This window comes from Oncorhynchus keta, chromosome 23 (genome assembly GCF_023373465.1).
Source record: "Oncorhynchus keta strain PuntledgeMale-10-30-2019 chromosome 23, Oket_V2, whole genome shotgun sequence".
NCBI lineage: Eukaryota > Metazoa > Chordata > Actinopteri > Salmoniformes > Salmonidae > Oncorhynchus > Oncorhynchus keta.
Genome location: NC_068443.1, coordinates 48383645 through 48404316, shown reverse-complemented (window position 1 = coordinate 48404316; position 20672 = coordinate 48383645). Strand labels below are relative to the sequence as shown.

At 41.9% G+C, this 20672-nt stretch overlaps 1 protein-coding gene across 3 annotated transcripts in view; it reads left to right on the top strand.

Annotated features, from left to right (window-relative positions):
* LOC118401640 (arf-GAP with SH3 domain, ANK repeat and PH domain-containing protein 1-like) overlaps positions 1–20672 on the top strand; it is a 171485-nt gene that overhangs the window by 51967 nt on the left and 98846 nt on the right. For all 3 annotated transcript variants that reach the window (XM_052477345.1, XM_052477346.1, XM_052477344.1), the window contains exons 4-6: positions 3864–3938; positions 11885–11934; positions 12076–12205. In XM_052477345.1, the coding sequence (XP_052333305.1) occupies positions 3864–3938; positions 11885–11934; positions 12076–12205 (255 nt within the window). The remainder of the gene's footprint in view (positions 1–3863; positions 3939–11884; positions 11935–12075; positions 12206–20672) is intronic.

Below are 20672 nucleotides of genomic sequence, written 5' to 3'. Positions count from 1 at the left end.
ATATGTACTAATCAGAATACTATTATGTTACTGTATATGTATGAATTTTCTTTCTTAATCCTAGTACTGAATATAATGTGTAAATATAATGAAGAATTAGAACAATGACTGTCACTTCCTTGGTAGAAATGAATTAACTATATCTTCAGGCTGGCTAGAATGCACAAGAAGACCTTGACTCGGCCATAAATTATATTCAATTGATAGGGAGACGATGTGGGAAGGCTTGAAATACTGCCTTTGTACCAGGGTGGGAGAAGAGACGGGTTGGTACTGGAACTAATGACATCATTTTCAGTTTATAACCTGTGGTAACCTGTATCGTGTTCAGTACTCTCGTGAATAAACTCTGCTGTTTGACTTTAAGACTGGGCTCTGTCCATTAATATAAAATAAGGGTCTTACAAATCCTTATGAATTGACAGAGTGTTTTAATTTTAATTGGGTATTAAAACAGAGCAATTTAATTCCTGCAACAGTCCTCTTGCTCAGTTGTGCACCGGAGCCTCTCACTTCTCTTTCAATTCTGGTTAGATTCAGTTTGCGCTGTTCTGTGAAGGGAGTAGAACACAGCATTGTACGAGATCTTCAGTTTCTTGGCAATTTCTCTCATGGAAAAGCCTTCATTTCTCAGAACAAGAACAGACTGCTGAGTTTCAAAAGAAAGTACTTTGTTTCTGGCCGTTTTGAGCCTGTAATCGAACCCACAAATGCTGAGGCTCCAGATACTCAACTAGTCTAAAGAAGGCACGTTTTATTGCTTCTTTTAATCAGAACAACAGTTTTCAGCTATGCTAACATAATTGCAAAAGGGTTTTCTAATGATCAATTTAACATTATTACATTGGATTAGCGAACACAATCTACAATCAAAGATGGTGTAGCAGTCAGACGTCTTTGTCGTGTTCCTTGTATATATCTTTTTCATCGCATATCCTTCAAAATATTTTGCTAAACCTCAACATCTAAATACTCTCCTGCAACCCGCCTCACCCAATGTGGCGTGGATCTGCTTTTTTCCCCTAAAGTATTTATATTTACTTCGGATCTGGAATTCCTCAACTGAAGCTAGCCAGTTAACTACCAGCTATCAGTCAGCAAACCATTGCCAGCGGTCATCATCATCAACCTTCAGCTCGGAAAGCTCTCGTCAGTTCGAACAACGTGTCTCTAACCAGAGCGTAACAGACCTGTTATTTTTATCCCCGGATTCCTACCGCAAACTGAAAATGTTCATCTAGCTAACCGCAATCCCGGATGACTACTCCTGGCTAGCGTTTCCATCCCAGAGCAAGCACAAATTAGCTTGAAGCTAGCCCGGGAGGGGCGCCTGTGCTACCACCGAAGTATACTCCTGGGCTACAATATCCGGACCCCTTCTACAGCCGGTATGGGGCATGGAACCCCGCAGATCCCCTAAGACTGGAATACCGACATAATCTGCCCGAGGACTCCCAACAGGCCCCTCGGGCGCGATGCCCGCTGAAGGCCCATTATGCTAACCAGCTAGGCCTGCTAGCTACCTAGAGCTACTTGGAACCCTACTAATTCCATGACTGGTCTATCAACGTCACCGCACGAAGAGGCAAAAACAGACGTCCTCCAAAGGCTAACTTTCTAGCTCCCGCTATCTGCTTGCTTGCTATCCCGGTCGGCTAACTGCTAGCTTGCCTGCCCGGTCTGCTAACTGCTAACTGCTAGCCCTTGCTAATTGCTTGCTTGCTAGCTAACCCGGTCTGCTAACCCGCATGCCTCTTTTTTTTCTTTTTACCCCTTTTTCTCCCCAATTTCGTGATATCCAATTGTTGTACTATCTTGTCTCATCGCTACAACTCCCGTACAAGCTCGGGAGAGACGAAGGTTGAATGCGTCATGCGTCCTCCGATACACAACCCAATTCACGCTTCTGATAATTTACATAATTTGGGTCAATTTGAGGTGTACCTGTGGATGTATTTCAAGGCCTACCTTCAAACTCAGTGCCTCTTTGCTTGACATCATGGGAAAATCAAAAGAAATCATCCACAAGTCTGGCTCATCCTTGGGAGCAATTTCCAAACGCCTCAAGGTGCCACGTTCATCTGTACAAACAATAGCACACGAGTATAAACACCATGGGACCACGCAGCCGTCATCCCACTCAGGAAGGAGACGCGTTCTGTCTCCTAGAGATGAACGTACTTTGGTGCGAAAAGTGCAAATTATCAAAGGACCTTAACATGAAAAGACCTTGTGAAGATGCTGCAGGAAACAGGTACAAAAGTATCTATATCCACAGTAAAACGGGTCCTATATCGGCATAACCTGAAAGGCCGCTCAGCAAGGAAGAAGCTACTGCTCCAAATCCACCATAAAACAGACTATGGTTTGCAACTGCATATGGGGACAAAGATTGTGCTTTTTGGAGAAATGTCCTCTGGTCTGATGAAACAAAAATAGAACTGTTTGGCCATAATGACCACCGTTATGCTTGGAGACAAAAGGGGGATACTTGCAAGCCGAAGAACCCCATCCCAACCGTGAAACACTGGTGTGGCAGCATCATGTTGTGGGGCTGCTTTGCTGCAGGAGGGACTGTTGCGCTTCACAAAATAGATGGCATCATGAGAAATGAAAATTACGTGGATATATTGAAGCAACATCTCAAGACATCAGTCAGGAAGTTAAATGGGTCTTCCAACTGGACAATGACCCCAAACATACTTCCAAAGTTGTGGCAAAATGGCTCAAGGAGAACAAAGTCAAGGTATTGGAGTGGCCATCACAAAACCCTGACCTCAAGCCTATAGACAATTTGCGGGCAGAACTGAAAAAGCGTGTGTGAGCAAGGGGGCCTACAGTTCTGACTCAGTTACACCAGCTCTGTCAGGAGGAATTTTGGGGAAGCTTGTGGAAGGCTACCCAAAATGTTTGACCCAAGTTAAACAATTTAAATGCAATGCAACCAAATACTAATTGAGTGTATCTAAACGTATGACCCACTGGGAATGTGATGAAAGAAATAAAATCTGAAATCATTCTCTCTACTATTATTCTATTATTCTGACATTTCACATTCTTAAAATTGAGTGGTGATCCTAACTTACCTAAAACAGGGATTTTTATTTCTTTATTTTTTATTTGGATTAAATGTCAGGAATTGTCATAGTGAAATGTATTTGGCTAAGGTGTTTGTAAACTTCCAAGTGGCAGATCAAATGCAAGCCTGGCAATATAATTAAAATATGCCACTTTGCAGGTGCTTTTGTCCAAAACGGTGAAAACATTTCTAGGATGTCTGTGATGATTCCTTTTGGAATTAAATCCATGACCTCTGTGTTGCTGGTGCCATTCTCTTACCAATTGATCCTTCGCTAAGCCCTACACCCTTGGTTACTGTTGCAACCTCTGACAACATTTTCCCTGGAAGCCACATTCTTACCACATGCGAAATCCCCTCACAATGGTCTCAAACTGTGTTTTTAATACAACAGGCTCTGCATTTCAGGAATCACAGTAGCAAATAACCCTGGTGCCCTATTCAATTATTTAGCCATTTAAACAATTTGTTTTTGTATCAAAACTATTTTGTAATGCCCTCAATGGCTTTCATGTGTTTCAAACGTGATCTTGTCCGAGACTTCTGAGTCGACCACAGTTGCTATCCATTGGAGCACTGCGATTGGTTGGCCAAAATTCTGGGGCAGATCTTAGCGTCGGGTCAATTGAGCCAGGCAAAATCGAAGAACCACAAAGATAAATGTGTGTATTGGTTATGTCATTCACTGGCTCTGTGCATGACACCTCAAATTCAAGTACTGTGATTAGAGCTGCCAAATTCCCATCGAAATAAAAGAATGAACCATCCTCTGTCTCATCCACAGCTCCAGAGCTTGAGCCATAATGTGATCTTCACCCTGGACTCTCTTCTCAAAGGGGACCTCAAAGGAGTTAAGGGGGTAAGTTGTTGCTGTATTGGATAGAATCCACGACCTCATCACGTCCTGCCAAGTTAATAAGAGGCCGTCTCTTTGCAAAGATTTACTGACCCATAACATTATGAAACCTAAATCTGAAAATCTACATAGTAAATGTCAGAAGTACTAGTCAGTGGGTTTTTCACTCTGGCTTTCCTTTAATACACATGTATAATAATATATATATATATATATTATAATATATAATAATATTTAATATGTCCTATTTTTGACTGCCATTTCCTGATGTCATCCCCAAAATTCTGCTGGGCCTTTTTTCTTGTTAATGCACGAGTGTACATAAAATCAAATTGTATTAGTCACATACACCGAATACAACCTTACAGTGAAATGCTTACTTACGAGCCCCTAACCGACAATGCAGTTTAACAAACATATGGATAAGAATAAGAAATAAAAGTAACAAGTAATTAAAGAGCAGCAGTAAAATAATAATAGCGGGACTATCTATATACAGGGGGCTACCGGTACAGAGTCAATGTGCGGTGGTACTGGTTAGTTGAGGTAATATGTACATGTAGGTAGAGTTATTAAAGTGAGATGACAGAGAGTAGCAGCGGTGTAAATGGGGGGGAAAATGCAAATAGTCTTCGTAGCCATTTGATCAGGTGTTCAGGAGTCTTATGGCTTGGGGGTAGAAGCTGTTTAGAAGCCTCTTGGACCTAGACTTGGCACTCCGGTACTGCTTGCCGTGCGGTAGCAGAGAGAACAGTCTATGACTAGGGTGGCTGGAATCTTTGACAATGTTTAGGGCCTTCCTCTGACACCGCCTGGTATAGGGGTCCTGGATGGCAGGAAGCTTGGCCCCAGTGATGTACTGGGCCGATCACACTACCCACTGTAGTGCCTTGCGGTCGGAGGCCGAGCAGTTGCCATACCAGGCAGTGATGCAACCAGATGCTCTAGATGGTGCAGCTGTTGAACCTTTTGAGGATCTGAGGACCCATCCCAAATCTTTTCAGTCTCCTGAGGGGGAATAGGTTTTGTCGTGCCCTCTTCACGGCTGTCTTGGTGTGCATGGACCATGTTAGTTTGTTAGTGATGTGGACACCAAGGAACATGAAGCTCTCAACCTGCTCTACTGCAGCCCCGTCGATGAGAATGGGGGCGTGCTTGGTCCTCTTCTTCCTGCAGTCCACAATCATCTCTTTTGTCTTGATCACGTTGTGGGAGAGGTTGTCATCCTGGTACCACACTGTCAGGTCTCTGACCTCCTCCCTATAGGCTGTCTCGTTTTCATTGGCAAACTTAATGATGGTGTTGGAGTCGTGCCTGGCCATGCAGTCATGAGTGAACAGGACTGCGCACACACGCCTGAGGGGCCCCTGTGTTGAGGATCAGCGTGGCAGATGTGTTGTTACCTACCCTTACCACCTGGGGGTGGCCCGTCAGGAAGTCCAGGATCCAGTTGCAGTTGTTTAGTGCCAGGGTCCTTAGCTTATTGATGAGCTTTGAGGGCACTATGGTGTTGAACGCTGAGCTGTAGTCAATGAAAAGCATTCTCACATAAGTGTTCCTTTTGTCCATGTGGGTAAGTGCATTGCAGAGTGCAATAGAGATTGCATCATCTGTCGATCTTTTGGGGTGGTATGCAAATTGGAGTGGGTCTAGGGTTTCTTGGATAATGGTGTTGATGTGAGCCATGACCAGCCTTTCAAAGCACTTCATGGCTACAGACGTGAGTGCTACGGGTCGGTAGTCATTTAGGCAGGTTACTTTATTGTTCTTGGGCACAGGGACTATGGTGGTCTGCTTGAAACATGTTGGTATTACAGCCTTGGACAGAGGTTGAACATGTCAGTGAAGACACTTGCCAGTTGGTTAGCACATGCTCGCAGTACACATCCTGATAATCCGTCTGGCCCTGCAGGACTTTGCGAATGTTGACCTGTTTAAAGGTCTTACCCACATCGGATGTGGAGAGCGTGATCACACAATCTTCCAGAATAGCTGGTGCTCTCATGCATATTCCAGTGTAATTTGTCTGGAAGTGAGCATAGAAGTAGTTTAGCTCGTCTGGTAGGCTCATGTCACTGGGCAGCTCTCGGCTGTGCTTCCCTTTTGTAGTCTATAATGGTTTTCAAGCCCTGCCACATCCAACGTGCGTCAGAGCCGGTGTAGTACAATTCAATCTAAGTACTTTATTGAAGCTCTGACTGTTTGATTGTTCATCGGTGGTATAGCGGGATATCTTATAAGCTTCCGGGTTAGAGTCCCACTCCTTGAAAGCGGCTGCTCGAGCCCTTAGCTCAGTGCGAATGTTGCCTGTAATCCATGGCTTCTTGTTGAGGTTTGTGAGCATTTTCTTGTTTGCTTATAGCGGAATACAGCTCATTCAATGCTATCTTAGTGCCAGCCTCTGACTGTGTTGGTATGTAAAACAGCTATGAAAAATACAGATCAAAACTCTCTAAGTAGGTAGTGTGGTCTACAGTTTATCATGAGATACTCTACCTCAGGTGAGCAATAGCTCGAGACTTCCTTAGATATCGTGCACCAGCTGTTATTTACAAAAATACATAGTCCGCTGCCCCATGTCTTACCAGATGCTGCTATTCTATCCTGCCAGTGCAGCTTATAGCCAGCTGTATGTTGATAGTGTTGTCATTCAACCACGACTCCGTGAAGCATAAGATATTACAGTTGTGAATGTCCCGTCGGTAGTTTAATCTTACGCGTAGGTCATCAGTTTTATTGTCCAAAGATTGCCCATTTGCTAGCAGAATGGAAGGAAGCGGGGGTTTATTTGATCGCCTACGAAATCTCAGAAGACAGCCCCGCCCTCCGGTCCCTTTTTCTGCGCCTCCTCATCACGCAAATAACAGGGATCAGGGCCTGTTTCCGAGAAAGCAGTATATCGTTCGCGTAGGCCTCAACAGTATCCTTAAAGGAGAAAAAGTATTCTGCCAGTCTGTGGTGAGTAATCGCAGTCATGATGTCCAGAAGTTATTTTTGATCATAAAGCGGCAACATTTATGTAAAACAATAGTTACAAACAACACTAATAAACAAACAAAAAAATACAATCGGTTGGGGGCACATAAAAATTCTGCCGCCTTCTCCGGTGCCATCTTAAATCCGTGTACACAAGACACAGAAATGTCTTGTGTACACAGAAATGTCTTGTGTACACAGAAATGTCTTGTGTACACAGAAATGTCTTGTCTCAAAACAGAAAATACATTCATCAAAACTAAAAGATACCGTAAAACTGGCAAATTCCAGCTTTGCACACCTGATTATGGGGAGTTTCTCGCATTCTTCTCTGCAGATCCTCTCAAACTCTGTCAGGTTGGATGGGGAAGGTCACTACACAGCTATTTTCAGGTCTCTCCAGATATTCAATCCGGTTCAAGTCCAGGCTCTGGCTGAGCCACTCAAGAACATTCAGAGACTTGGCTGTATGCTTAGGGTTGTTGTCCGTTGGAAGGTGAACCTTCGCCCCCAGTCTGAGGTCCTGAGTGCTCTGGAGCAGGTTTTTATCAAGGATCTCTCTGACTTTGCTTCGTTCATCTTTCCCTCAATCCTGACTAGTCTCCCAGTCCCTGCTGCTGAAAAACATCCCCACAGCATAATGCTGCCCCCACCATGCTTCATTTTAGGCATGGTTCCAGATTTCCTCCAGAAGTGACTGTCGGCATTCAGGCCAAAGAGTTCAATCTTGAGTTCAATCTTGGCAAACTCCAATTGGGCTGTCATGTGCCTTTTACTGAGGAGTGGCTTCCGTCTGGCCACTCTACCATAAAGACCTGATTTGGTGGAGTGCTGCAGAGATGGTTGTCCTTCAGGAAGATTATCTCATCTGCACAGAAGAACTAGAGCTCTGTCAGAGTGACCATCGGGTTCTTGGTCACTTCCCTGACCAAGGCCCTTCTCCCTCGATTGCTCAGTTTAGCCGGGCGGCCAATTGGTATTTTACCAATTGACATCTTTTGCAGGATAAATCAATGTTAAAGTTTGTATATCTGGCCATATGTGGATGTAAAATGTTCCTTTATTGGTTGGTTATGTAGGCTTCTTCTAACCCATCGCTTTCTACTTCATATAATATGGTTAAATTAAATCTTCACATCAAACCAAAGTCTATCAGAAATCGAGTCAGTCCAATAAATGTTATACTTCTTGGTCTTCAAGAATAGGACTTGGAAATATGTACGTATAGATTAGCCAAATTGTTTTACCTGAATATGACCCCAAAACGAAGAACTTATGAGCTCGCCCTACTCTCGTGTTTATGATTTTGTTGTCATTGAGGACTGTTTGGGCCTATTGATTGGCATATCCTCTACCCCTTGATTCCATTCGCTCCGTTCCAGCTATTATTATGAGCCGTTCTCCCCTCAGCAGCCTCCACTGGTTTCATTCCATTCCATTCGCTCCGTTCCAGCTATTATTATGATCCGCTCTCCCCTCACCAGCCTCCACTGGTTTGATTCCATTCGCTCCGTTCCAGCTATTATTATGAGCCGTTCTCCCCTCAGCAGCCTCCACTGGTTTGATTCCATTCCATTCGCTCCGTTCCAGCTATTATTATGAGCCGCACTCTCCCCTGACCAGCCTCCACTGGTTTGATTCCATTCCATTCGCTCTGTTCCAGCTATTATTATGAGCCGTTCTCCCTCACCAGCCTCCACTGGTTTGATTCCATTCGCTCCGTTCCAGCTATTATTATGAGCCGTTCTCCCCTCAGCAGCCTCCACTGGTTTGATTCCATTCCATTCGCTCCGTTCCAGCTATTATTATGAGCCGCTCTCCCCTCACCAGCCTCCACTGGTTTGATTCCATTCGCTCCGTTCCAGCTATTATTATGAGCCGTTCTCCCTCAGCAGCCTCCACTGGTTTGATTCCATTCCATTCGCTCAGTTCCAGCTATTATTATGAGCTGTTCTCCCCTCACCAGCCTCCACTGGTTTGATTCCATTCCATTCGCTCCGTTCCAGCTATTATTATGAGCCGTTCTCCCTGACCAGCCTCCACTGGTTTGATTCCATTCCATTCGCTCTGTTCCAGCTATTATTATGAGCCGTTCTCCCCTCACCAGCCTCCACTGGTTTGATTCCATTCCATTCGCTCCGTTCCAGCTATTATTATGAGCCGTTCTCCCTCAGCAGCCTCCACTGGTTTGATTCCATTCCATTCGCTCCGTTCCAGCTATTATTATGAGCCGTTCTCCCTCAGCAGCCTCCACTGGTTTGATTCCATTCGCTCCGTTCCAGCTATTATTATGAGCCGTTCTCCCCTCACCAGCCTCCACTGGTTTGATTCCATTCCATTCGCTCCGTTCCAGCTATTATTATGAGCCGTTCTCCCCTCAGCAGCCTCCACTGGTTTGATTCCATTCCATTCGCTCCGTTCCAGCTATTATTACGAGCCGTTCTCCCCTCACCAGCCTCCACTGGTTTGATTCCATTCGCTCCGTTCCAGCTATTATTACGAGCCGCTCTCCCCTCAGCAGCCTCCACTGGTTTCATTCCATTCCATTCGCTCCGTTCCAGCTATTATTATGATCCGCACTCCCCTCAGCAGCCTCCACTGGTTTGATTCCATTCGCTCTGTTCCAGCCATTATGAGCATGAAATGTTAACTGGTAGTCTTTCTTGAAAGAACTGTATAATTATTATTTGTATCAATTGGGTGGTCATTGTTTTACCAACTGTGCCACGACGTGCTGCAGCAGTAGGCCTAACAACAGAAACATTGCTAGACCAACACATGTCCTCCCCCTGCCCCTGGATGTTGTTTCTCTATGAATAATTGTAATATCGAGGATTTAAAAAAGAAAGATGCAAAACCAGGAAATACAAAACGGAGAAAACAGAATTGTGGTCTCAAAGTTGGTATTTGAAAAGGTATGTTGACAGAGTTGGTATTTGACCAGGTGTGTCGACAGAGTTGGTATTTGACCAGGTGTGTCGACAGAGTTGCTATTTGACCAGGTGTGTCGACAGAGTTGGTATTTGACCAGGTGTGTCGACAGAGTTGGTATTTGACCAGGTGTGTCGACAGAGTTGGTATTTGACCAGGTGTGTCGACAGAGTTGGTATTTGACCAGGTGTGTCGACAGAGTTGGTATTTGACCAGGTGTGTCGACAGAGTTGGTATTTGACCAGGTGTGTCGACAGAGTTGGTATTTGACCAGGTGTGTCGACAGAGTTGGTATTTGACCAGGTGTGTCGACAGAGTTGGTATTTGACCAGGTGTGTCGACAGAGTTGGTATTTGACCAGGTGTGTCGACAGAGTTGGTATTTGACCAGGTGTGTCGACAGAGTTGGTATTTGACCAGGTGTGTCGACAGAGTTGGTATTTGACCAGGTGTGTCGACAGAGTTGGTATTTGACCAGGTGTGTCGACAGAGTTGGTATTTGACCAGGTGTGTCGAGAGAGTTGGTATTTGACCAAGTGTGTCGACAGAGTTGGTATTTGACCAGGTATGTTGACAGAGTTGGTATTTAACCAGGTATGTTGACAGAGTTGGTATTTGACCAGGTATGTTGACAGAGTTGGTATTTGACCAGGTATGTCGACAGAGTTGGTATTTGACCAGGTATGTTGAGAGAGTTGGTATTTGACCAGGTGTGTCGACAGAGTTGGTATTTGACCAAGTGTGTCGACAGAGTTGGTATTTGACCAGGTATGTTGACAGAGTTGGTATTTAACCAGGTATGTTGACAGAGTTGGTATTTGACCAGGTATGTTGACAGAGTTGGTATTTGACCAGGTATGTCGACAGAGTTGGTATTTGACCAGGTATGTTGAGAGAGTTGGTATTTGACCAGGTGTGTCGACAGAGTTGGTATTTGACCAAGTGTGTCGACAGAGTTGGTATTTGACCAGGTATGTTGAGAGAGTTGGTATTTGACCAGGTGTGTCGACAGAGTTGGTATTTGACCAAGTGTGTCGACAGAGTTGGTATTTGACCAGGTGTGTCGACAGAGTTGGTATTTGACCAGGTGTGTTGACAGAGTTGGTATTTGACCAAGTGTGTCGACAGAGTTGGTATTTGACCAGGTGTGTCGACAGAGTTGGTATTTGACCAGGTGTGTCGACAGAGTTGCTATTTGACCAGGTGTGTCGACAGAGTTGCTATTTGACCAGGTGTGTCGACAGAGTTGCTATTTGACCAGGTGTGTCGACAGAGTTGGTATTTGACCAGGTGTGTCGACAGAGTTGGTATTTGGCCAGGTGTGTCGACAGAGTTGGTATTTGGCCAGGTGTGTCGACAGAGTTGGTATTTGACCAGGTGTGTCGACAGAGTTGGTATTTGACCAGGTGTGTCGACAGAGTTGGTATTTGACCAGGTGTGTCGACAGAGTTGGTATTTGACCAGGTGTGTCGACAGAAAATACATATCTTGTACACCAATAACCCAGGGAAGAGTTTCAGGGTAGAGGATGTGCCAATATGAAAGCTATAAAAATGGGTTACACTTTACTTGACACACAGCGTCATAACACATTACTACACGATCATAACCATGTCATAATATGTCATAACACTGTCATTTACATATTTTGAGACATATATTGTGTGTTCATAAACATATTGTTGACACTATGGTGTAATGACATGTTTTGCTTTGTGTGGTCGGTTTTGTGGGTTTTGACACAGGTGTCATAACCAGCCATAAAATAACGCAATATATGTCACAACAGGTCTAAATATGTGTCATGACAGTGTCATGACCATGTTATATGAGCTACCAAAAAGTGTTACCCAAACAATTTGTAGCTCACGATATGTTTATATATTTTGTAAAAAGCTCTCATGCTAGAAAAGGTGGAAGAACCTTGTTCTATAGGTACGATTGACCACAGCTCCAAAAGAGTCGTTGTACATGATTGAGAAAAATGCTAATATTGATTTATTTGCAATGATTTGATTGGCTTCTTTCCTCGTTAATCTTCAGGACATAAAGAAGCCGTTTGACAAGGCATGGAAGGACTATGAGGCTAAGTTGTAAGTTTGCTTTACTGCACATTTGTGTGCGTGCATATGCTTGTGTAAGTCAACTTACATTTTTCGTATTGTATTCTCTGTGACTGTATTTTGAATGTGATCCTAACCTTGAGTGGAATTCTGGATTTTTTTCCCCCCCAGCACCAAAATTGAGAAAGAGAAGAGGGAGCATGCTAAACAACATGGGATGATTCGGACTGAGATTACCGGAGCTGAGATTGCAGAGGAGATGGAGAAGGAGCGACGTCTCTTCCAGTTACAGATGTGCGAGGTCAGTGAGTTTGTGTGCTTGCGTGTGGATGGGATAGTATGCGCACGTACTTTCTCTCTCATGCTCTGCTTTAGCTTCTCGCTCTTCCTCCACTCTCTGTGACTGAACAAAAATATAAACGCAACATGTGTTTTCCATATGCAAAGAAAAGCTTATTTCTCTCTAATGTTGTGCACAAATGTGTTTACATCGCTGTAAGTGAGCATTTCTCCTTTGCCAATATAATCCATCCACCTGAGAGCTGTGGCATATCAAGAAGCTGATTAAACAGCATGATTATTACACAGATGTGTCTTGTGCTCTGGAGAATAAAATGCCACTCTAAAACGTGCAGTTTTGTCACACAACACAATACCACAGCTGTCTCAAGTTTTGAGGGAGGGTGCAATTGGCAGGCTGACTGCAGGAATGTCCACCAGAGCTGTTGCCAGAGAATTGAATGTTCATTTCTCTACCATAAGCCGCCTCCCAATGTCATTTCAGAGAATTTGGCAGTACATTCAGCCCACATTCATTGTGTGAGCGAGCGGTTTGCTTATGTCAACGTTGTGAACAGAGTGCCCAATGATGGCGGTGGGGTTATGGTATGGGCAGGCATTAGATATGGACAACGAGCACAATTGCATTTTATTGATGGCAATTTGAATGCACAAATTCTTCATCTGTATTTTTTCGTTTTTGTTGTATTATCTGTGATGGTTTTGTTTCTTGTTTAGTTTTTGAATCATTATTGTACCTAAACTGTCTGTGTAAACATGTACATGCAGGGCCCAGCTGTAAACGAGACCTTGATCTCTTTCTGTGTTCCTTGTTGAAACAAAGGTATAATAATAATCTGAGACCAGCCACCCGCACAGTTGGCAAACTGTCAGAATTTCTCATTTTTAATAGTTTTTTATTTAACCTTTATTTAACTAGACAACAACACTGTGGGTCTTGACCAGGTTCTCGAACTGACTGCAGTTTGGCGTCGTAACCGACTTCAGTTGGCAAATGCTCACCTTTGATTGCCATTGGTACGCTGGAGAAGAGTGAATCCCGGTTTCAACTGTACTGGGCAGATGGCAGACAGCTTGTATGATGTCTTGGGTGAGCGGTTTGCTGTCAACATTGTGAACAGAGTGCCCCATGGTGGCGGTGAGGTTAGGATATGGGCAGGCATAAGTTACGGACAACAAACACACTTGGCATTTGGTAGCCTTCAATAGTGGCTGTACTAGAGAATGCAGGCACACGGGAGACCGGGGTTCAATTCCCCGACGGGCGGGAAGGAGTAGGCTGTCCTTGTAAATAAGAATGTGTCCTTAACTGATTCCATGTGTATTATTTCATAGTTGTGATGTCTTCACTATTATTCTACAATGAAGAAAATAGTAAATGTAAAGAAAAACCCTGGAATGAGTGTGTCCAAACTTTTGACTGGTACTTGCTTAATTAATTAATAGTAATGGTGTTTCTACTCTAAGAAAAACGAAAAACCCTCTGGGTTTCCGTTAGGATGGAACGGAAAGTATGGCAGTGTACAATTTGACGGTCGGGAATACAGTAGTGTGTTATAAAGAATCCCTGTGTCGCGCGGGAGACCGGGGTTCAATTCCCCGATGGGGAGGAAGGAGTAGGCTGGCCATTGTAAGTAAGAATTTGTTCTTAACTGACTTGCCTAGTTTAATAAAGGTTGTACTAAGAGCATACCATTTCTACACCCTAATTTTCTAATTCTAGTCCAACGAATAGCCAAACAGAGATTCAGTGAAAATAAAAATCTCATTGATTTATTAAAGCCAGTCCCCATGCTTGTCTCAGAGCAGCACAAAACGGTGCTAAAATAGTTGTAGTCTATTCCTTCAAATCCTATTGCTTCTAACTTCAATATGCTCTTTAAATAAATAAAACCTACACCACTTTTAACATCACATTACTCAACACTAGTGAGACTCGTGTCGCCTACAGTATATCAGAAAATATGACGTGACTCTCAATAATTACATATGGAGGATATTTCTGTAATTCAGTGATATTTATTCCCATAGTAATTCGTTATGGATCCATAACTAAATAAACATTGAGTATTTTTATCAGTATTTTATTAACGAAAGCATAAAGATGCCATTGTTAGTTACATTGTTTTAGTTTGAACGTGCAGACTGGCACTAAGAACAGAACAGTGGGAACGTTTCCCTAGTCAGCGCCATCATTAGTGCAAAGCCCCTTAAAGTGTGGCGTGGAGGGGGTCCATCCCCCTTCCCCTTCCTCCTCCTCCCTTCCCCATGGTCTTAGGTCGGTCTTCTTTGCGCGGCTCTGCGGCCCATCCCTCGTGCCTTGAACCTGGCGCACTTTCAGTGGATACAGTTGGAGAACTGCAAGGCAATCCCATTGTGCGCCACTCGGGAGCCATTACCAATATGACCGATATGTATTGTCCTGCTAATAACAGGGTTAATAATATATTTGTGAGAATATCCAACACGCTTTTATATAATTATAAATTCTATAAATGTATTTATAATAATAATCGCTTTGTTTAAAAAATAACAATATTTTGGAGATGATTTTAGTTTTCAAATTAAGTGAAATGAGCGAGGAGAAAGCCATTCTTGAACATGGGGTGAGACATTGTTACTAATTTGTAAATAAAGCCAGTTTGTTACTTAGAATTCTTTCTGTTTTTAGAGGGAGAGAAAGCAAAATCCTACAATCATCTCATGGGTCTCCCAGTCGAGGGCAGCACGGGTATTGATCCAGCATCTGTAGCAATACGGCTTGCACTGCTATGCAGTGTCTTAGATAGTTACACCACTCTGTGCAACATGACCGGTTGGGTCGACAGTACTATAGTGTGTATGTCTTTGTTGTCTCTCTGTTGAAATCACTGGTCCATCTGGGGAGTAATTTGACAATGTCTCTGATTTGTCCATCAGAGAGCAAGGTCTTTCGTAGTTGTAGCTCTGTTATAATGAATACACCACACTCAGTCAAGTTTACTAGACTACAGTACTTAAACAGCTACAGACTGAATGTTCCTGTGTAGTCCTTCATCTAGTCCTTTAACTTCCCTGCCGTTGTGTGGGAGAGAGTTTCTGCAGGTATTTACGACCGTCATCAAACTGTAGTGGGAGGGTGGTGTATCTTAAACCTATGATCCTCACCCAAAAGGGCAAGTCATGACAATGTTTACTATTTTTTACATTGTTAATAGTGAAGACATCAAAACTATGAAATAACACACATGGAGTCATCTAGTAACCAAAACATATATTTTATATTTGAGGTTCTTCAAAGTTGCCACACTTTGTCTTGATGACAGATTTGCGCATTCTTGGAACTTTCTCAACCAGCTTCACCTGGAATGCTTTTCTAACAGTCTTGAAGAAGTTCCCACATATGCTGAGCACTTGTTGGCTGCTTTTCCTTCACTCTGCTGTCCAACTCATCCCAAACCATCTCAATTGGGTTGAGGTCAGGTGATTGTGGAGGCCAGGTCATCTGATGCAGCACTCCATCACTCTCTTTCTTGGTCAAATAGCCCTTACAAAGCCCGGAGGTGTGTTGGGTCATTGTCCTGTTAAAAAACAAATGATAGCCCCTAAACCAGGTGGGATCGTGTATCGCTGCAGAATGCTGTGGTTGCCATGCTGGTTAAGTGTGCTTTGAATTCTAATAAATTACCGACAGTGTCACGAGCAAAGCACCCTCACATCAACACACCTCCTCCTCCTCCATGCTTCATGTGGTGGGAACCACACATGCAGAGATCATCCGTTCACCTACTCTGCGTCTCACAAAGACACCTCTGAACAGTTGATGTTGAGATGTTTCTGTTACATTGACTCTGAAGCATTTATGTGGGCTGCATTTTCTGAGGCAGGTAACTCTAAAACTGATCCTCTGCGGCAGAGGTAATTTTGGATCTTCCATTCCTGTGGCAGTCCTCGTGAGAGCCAGTTTCATCAATCATAGTGCTTGATGGTTTTTGCAACTGTTCTTGAAGAAACTTTCAAAGTTCTTGAAATTGTCCAAATTGACTGACCTTCATGACTTAAAGTATTTGATGGACTGTCGTTCTCTTTGCTTATTTGAGGTGTTCTTACTATATTATGGACTTGGTCTTTTACCAAATAGGGTTATCTTCTGTATACCACCCTTACCTTGTCACAACACAACTGATTGGTTCAAAGGCATTAAGAAGGAAAGACATTCCACAAATGAACTTTTAACAAGGCTCATCTGTTAATGTAACTGCATTCCAGGTGACTACCTCACAAAGCTGGTTGAGAGAATGCCAAGATTGTTCACAGCTGTCATCAAGGCAAAGAGTGGATACTTTGAAGAATCTGAAATATGTTAGCAATTTATGTTATTCTTCAATAACACAAACTCCAAAGGAAATCAGGGAAGAAAAATATGTTTATTCAGAGAGGACAAATCAAGATGTTATGCTGGGAGTCAGATGTTCAGTCTCCCCTGTCCTCAGCTTTCCCACCCAGAGCAAAGGACAGGATGCCACTTATAACCCCCCACCCTAGTCTGGTGTTGACCAATCAGAAGTGCTTGCTGGACAACTTGGCCAATGGCCAAATAACAAGTATCCCACTTCCAACAATTGTTTACAGACAGATTATTTCACTTATAATTCACTGTATCCCACTCAAAACTCCACAATTCTAGTTATCTATGGGACTGATACCAGTGTGGAAGAGCTGGTCATGTCTAATAGTTATCTATGTGGGACTGATACCAGTGTGGAAGAGCTGGTCATGTCTAATAGTTATCTACTCAATACTTTAGTAGTGTCCATAGATCTTTACTCATTACTTGAGTAGCGTCCATAGTTCCTGTTCAACTATACCCATGTCCCATAGATCTTTAATCACTACTTTAGTAGCGTTCATAGCTTCCTGTTCAACTATACCCATGTCCCATAGATCTTTACTCACTACTTTAGTAGTGTCCATAGCTCCTGTTCAACTATACCCATGTCCCATAGATCTTTACTCACTACTTTAGTAGTGTCCATAGCTTCCTGTTCAACTATACCCATGTCCCATAGATCTTTACTCACTACTTTAGTAGTGTCCATAGCTTCCTGTTCAACTATACCCATGTCCCATAGATCTTTAATCACTACTTTAGTAGTGTCCATAGCTCCTGTTCAACTATACCCATGTCCCATAGATCTTTAATCACTACTTTAGTAGCGTCCATAGTTCCTGTTCAACTATACCCATGTCCCATAGATCTTTACTCATTACTTTAGTAGCGTCCATAGTTCTGTTCAACTATACCCATGTCCCATAGATCTTTACTCACTACTTTAGTAGCGTCCATAGCTTCCTGTTCAACTATACCCATGTCCCATAGATCTTTAATCACTACTTTAGTAGTGTCCATAGCTTCCTGTTCAACTATACCCATGTCCCATAGATCTTTACTCACTACTTTAGTAGTGTCCATAGCTCCTGTTCAACTATACCCATGTCCCATAGATCTTTACTCACTACTTAGTAGTGTCCATAGTTTCCTGTTCAACTATACCCATGTCCCATAGATCTTTAATCACTACTTTAGTAGTGTCCATAGCTTCCTGTTCAACTATACCCATGTCCCATAGATCTTTAATCACTACTTTAGTAGTCCATAGTTCCTGTTCAACTATACCCATGTCCCATAGATCTTTACTCATTACTTTAGTAGCGTCCATAGTTCCTGTTCAACTATACCCATGTCCCATAGATCTTTAATCACTACTTTAGTAGCGTTCATAGCTTCCTTGCTAATGGGATACTGTTTTGTGCAAGGTGGGGCAACAGCTGTCAAGCACACTGATTCCATATCCAAAGTGCCACACTCATTTTTCTCCGTAGTCCAAATAGCATGGTTCTGAACTATAGTTTCGGTTCTGTCAGAAGTCTACCTACACCTGAGCCAAATTAATTTAATCTCAGTTTTTTTTTTCACAATTCCTGACATTTAATCCAGGATTTGTGAAAGGCCTTGTTTTAGGTTAGTTAGGATCACCACTTTATTTTACGAATGTGAAATGTCAGAATAATAGTAGATAATTATTTATTTCAGTTTTTATGTCTTTCATAAAATTCCCAGTGGGTCATTTTCTGCAATTTTCTAAGCTGTTTGAAAGCACAGTCAATTTAGTGCATGTCAACTTCTGACCCAATGGAATTGGGATACAGTGAATTATAAGTGAAATAATCTGTCTGTAAACAATTGTTGGAACAATTACTTGTCATGCACAAAGTAGGTGTCCTAACCGACTTGCCATAACTATAGTTTGTTAACAAGAAATTTGTGGAGTGGTTGAAAAACGAGTTTCAGTGACTCCAACTTAAGTGTATGTAAACTAGTTTTAATGACTCCAACTTAAGTGTATGTAAACTTCTGACTTCAACTGAATATATTTAGCATAAGATATGGGCAATACAGTGACTTCAGCACCCGTATCCACTAAAAATTCTACTGCAAAGTTGTTAACCGTCATGTTAATATTTCTTCCATCCGATTTCATATGTACACCAGCTGAGATGAGGCAGAAGAGGGATTCTATTAATTTACCTCCTCAGCATCTAGCATCCTCTGCTGCTGAGCCAGAGAGAGCTTCTTACATTTCTGCACAAGTATTATGTCGTTGGGGCTGTTGTCTTGATTCCGTTTTCCCTGAGACAGACCCTTCTTCTCCTGGCCACTTCTCATAAAACCAAGTTTTCTTTTCCTACTTTCTCGTTGCCAGTGACCGGAAATCCTGCAATTAATAACATACGTTTGTCTTCTACTGAACGAATAATGTCGTTGGTTTCACTCGGAACCTGTACGACACTGATAAGCACGTCTTGTGGATGTTTAAACGTTGTTGACCATTTTAACCAAACTGTTTTGGAAATGCTGATTTATGTGTGATCTCCAGAAGTTTTGTCTTTTACTTCCTTTTAGAGCCTGTGTTCTGGTCGGCCGAAGACATCATTCGTCACTGCTGTCAGAATCTGTTGACTCAGTCAGGCAGTGCTGACCAGTTGCTTGAAACCTGATCTGCCTTGCCCAATTCAGTGTGAAAGGGAAGCAGTGTGGGGGTCACGTCTGACTTTTTCACGTGCGTCTCCTCTTCTACTTAGAAATGGTTGTGGACAGTGAATTTCATGTTCACATCCGGAAGAGCGGTTCCACCCTTTTCCAGAGTGGTTTTCTCACTTAACAAAAGTTGTATAATCTATGTCTATGTTTATATATTTATTTCACCCCATTACACATTATACATTACACATTATACATTACACATTATACATTACACATATTATACACGACATGATAATACTATACATCATATACATAGCACAACATAATACATGACATAATATACATAACAAATATATAATATACATAGCAATACATAATATACAGTACATAATACATGACATAATATACATAACAATATATAATATACATAGCAATACATAATATACATAGTACATAATACATGACATAATATACATAACAATATATAATATACATAGCAATACATAATATACAGTACATAATACATGACATAATATACATAACAATATATAATATACATAGCAATACATAATATATAAGCAATACATAATATACAGTACATAATACAATACAATATATAATATACATAGTACATAATAATACATGACATAATATACATAACAATATATAATATACATAGCAATACATAATATACAGTACATAATACAGTACATAATATACATAACAATATATAATATACATAGCAATACATAATATACATAGCAATACATAATATACAGTACATAATACATGACATAATATACATAACAATATATAATATACATAGCAATACATAATATACAGTACATAATACATTACATAATATACATAACAATATATAATATACATAGCAATACATAATATACAGTACATAATACAGTACATAATATACATAACAATATATAATATACATAGCAATACATAATATACATAGCAATACATAATATACAGTACATAATACATGACATAATATACATAACAATATACACCCGTGGCATCTTTCTTTTGGTGTTTTTCCAGAGTCAGTAGAAAGGACTCTTTAATGTCCTAAGTTTTCATAACTGTGACCTTAATTGCACATACATACATACATACATACATACATACATACATACACACACACACACACACACACACACACACACACACACACACACACACACACACACACACACACACACACACACACACAGCTCCAAAAATAAAGGGAACACTTAAACAACACAATGTAACTCCAAGTCCATCACACTTCTGTGAAATCAAACTGTCCACTTAGGAAGCAACACTGATTGACAATAAATTTCACATGCTGTTGTGCAAATGGAATAGACAACAGGTGGAAATTATAGGCAATTAGCAAGACATCCCCAATAAAGGAGTGGTTCTGCAGGTGGTGAACACAGAC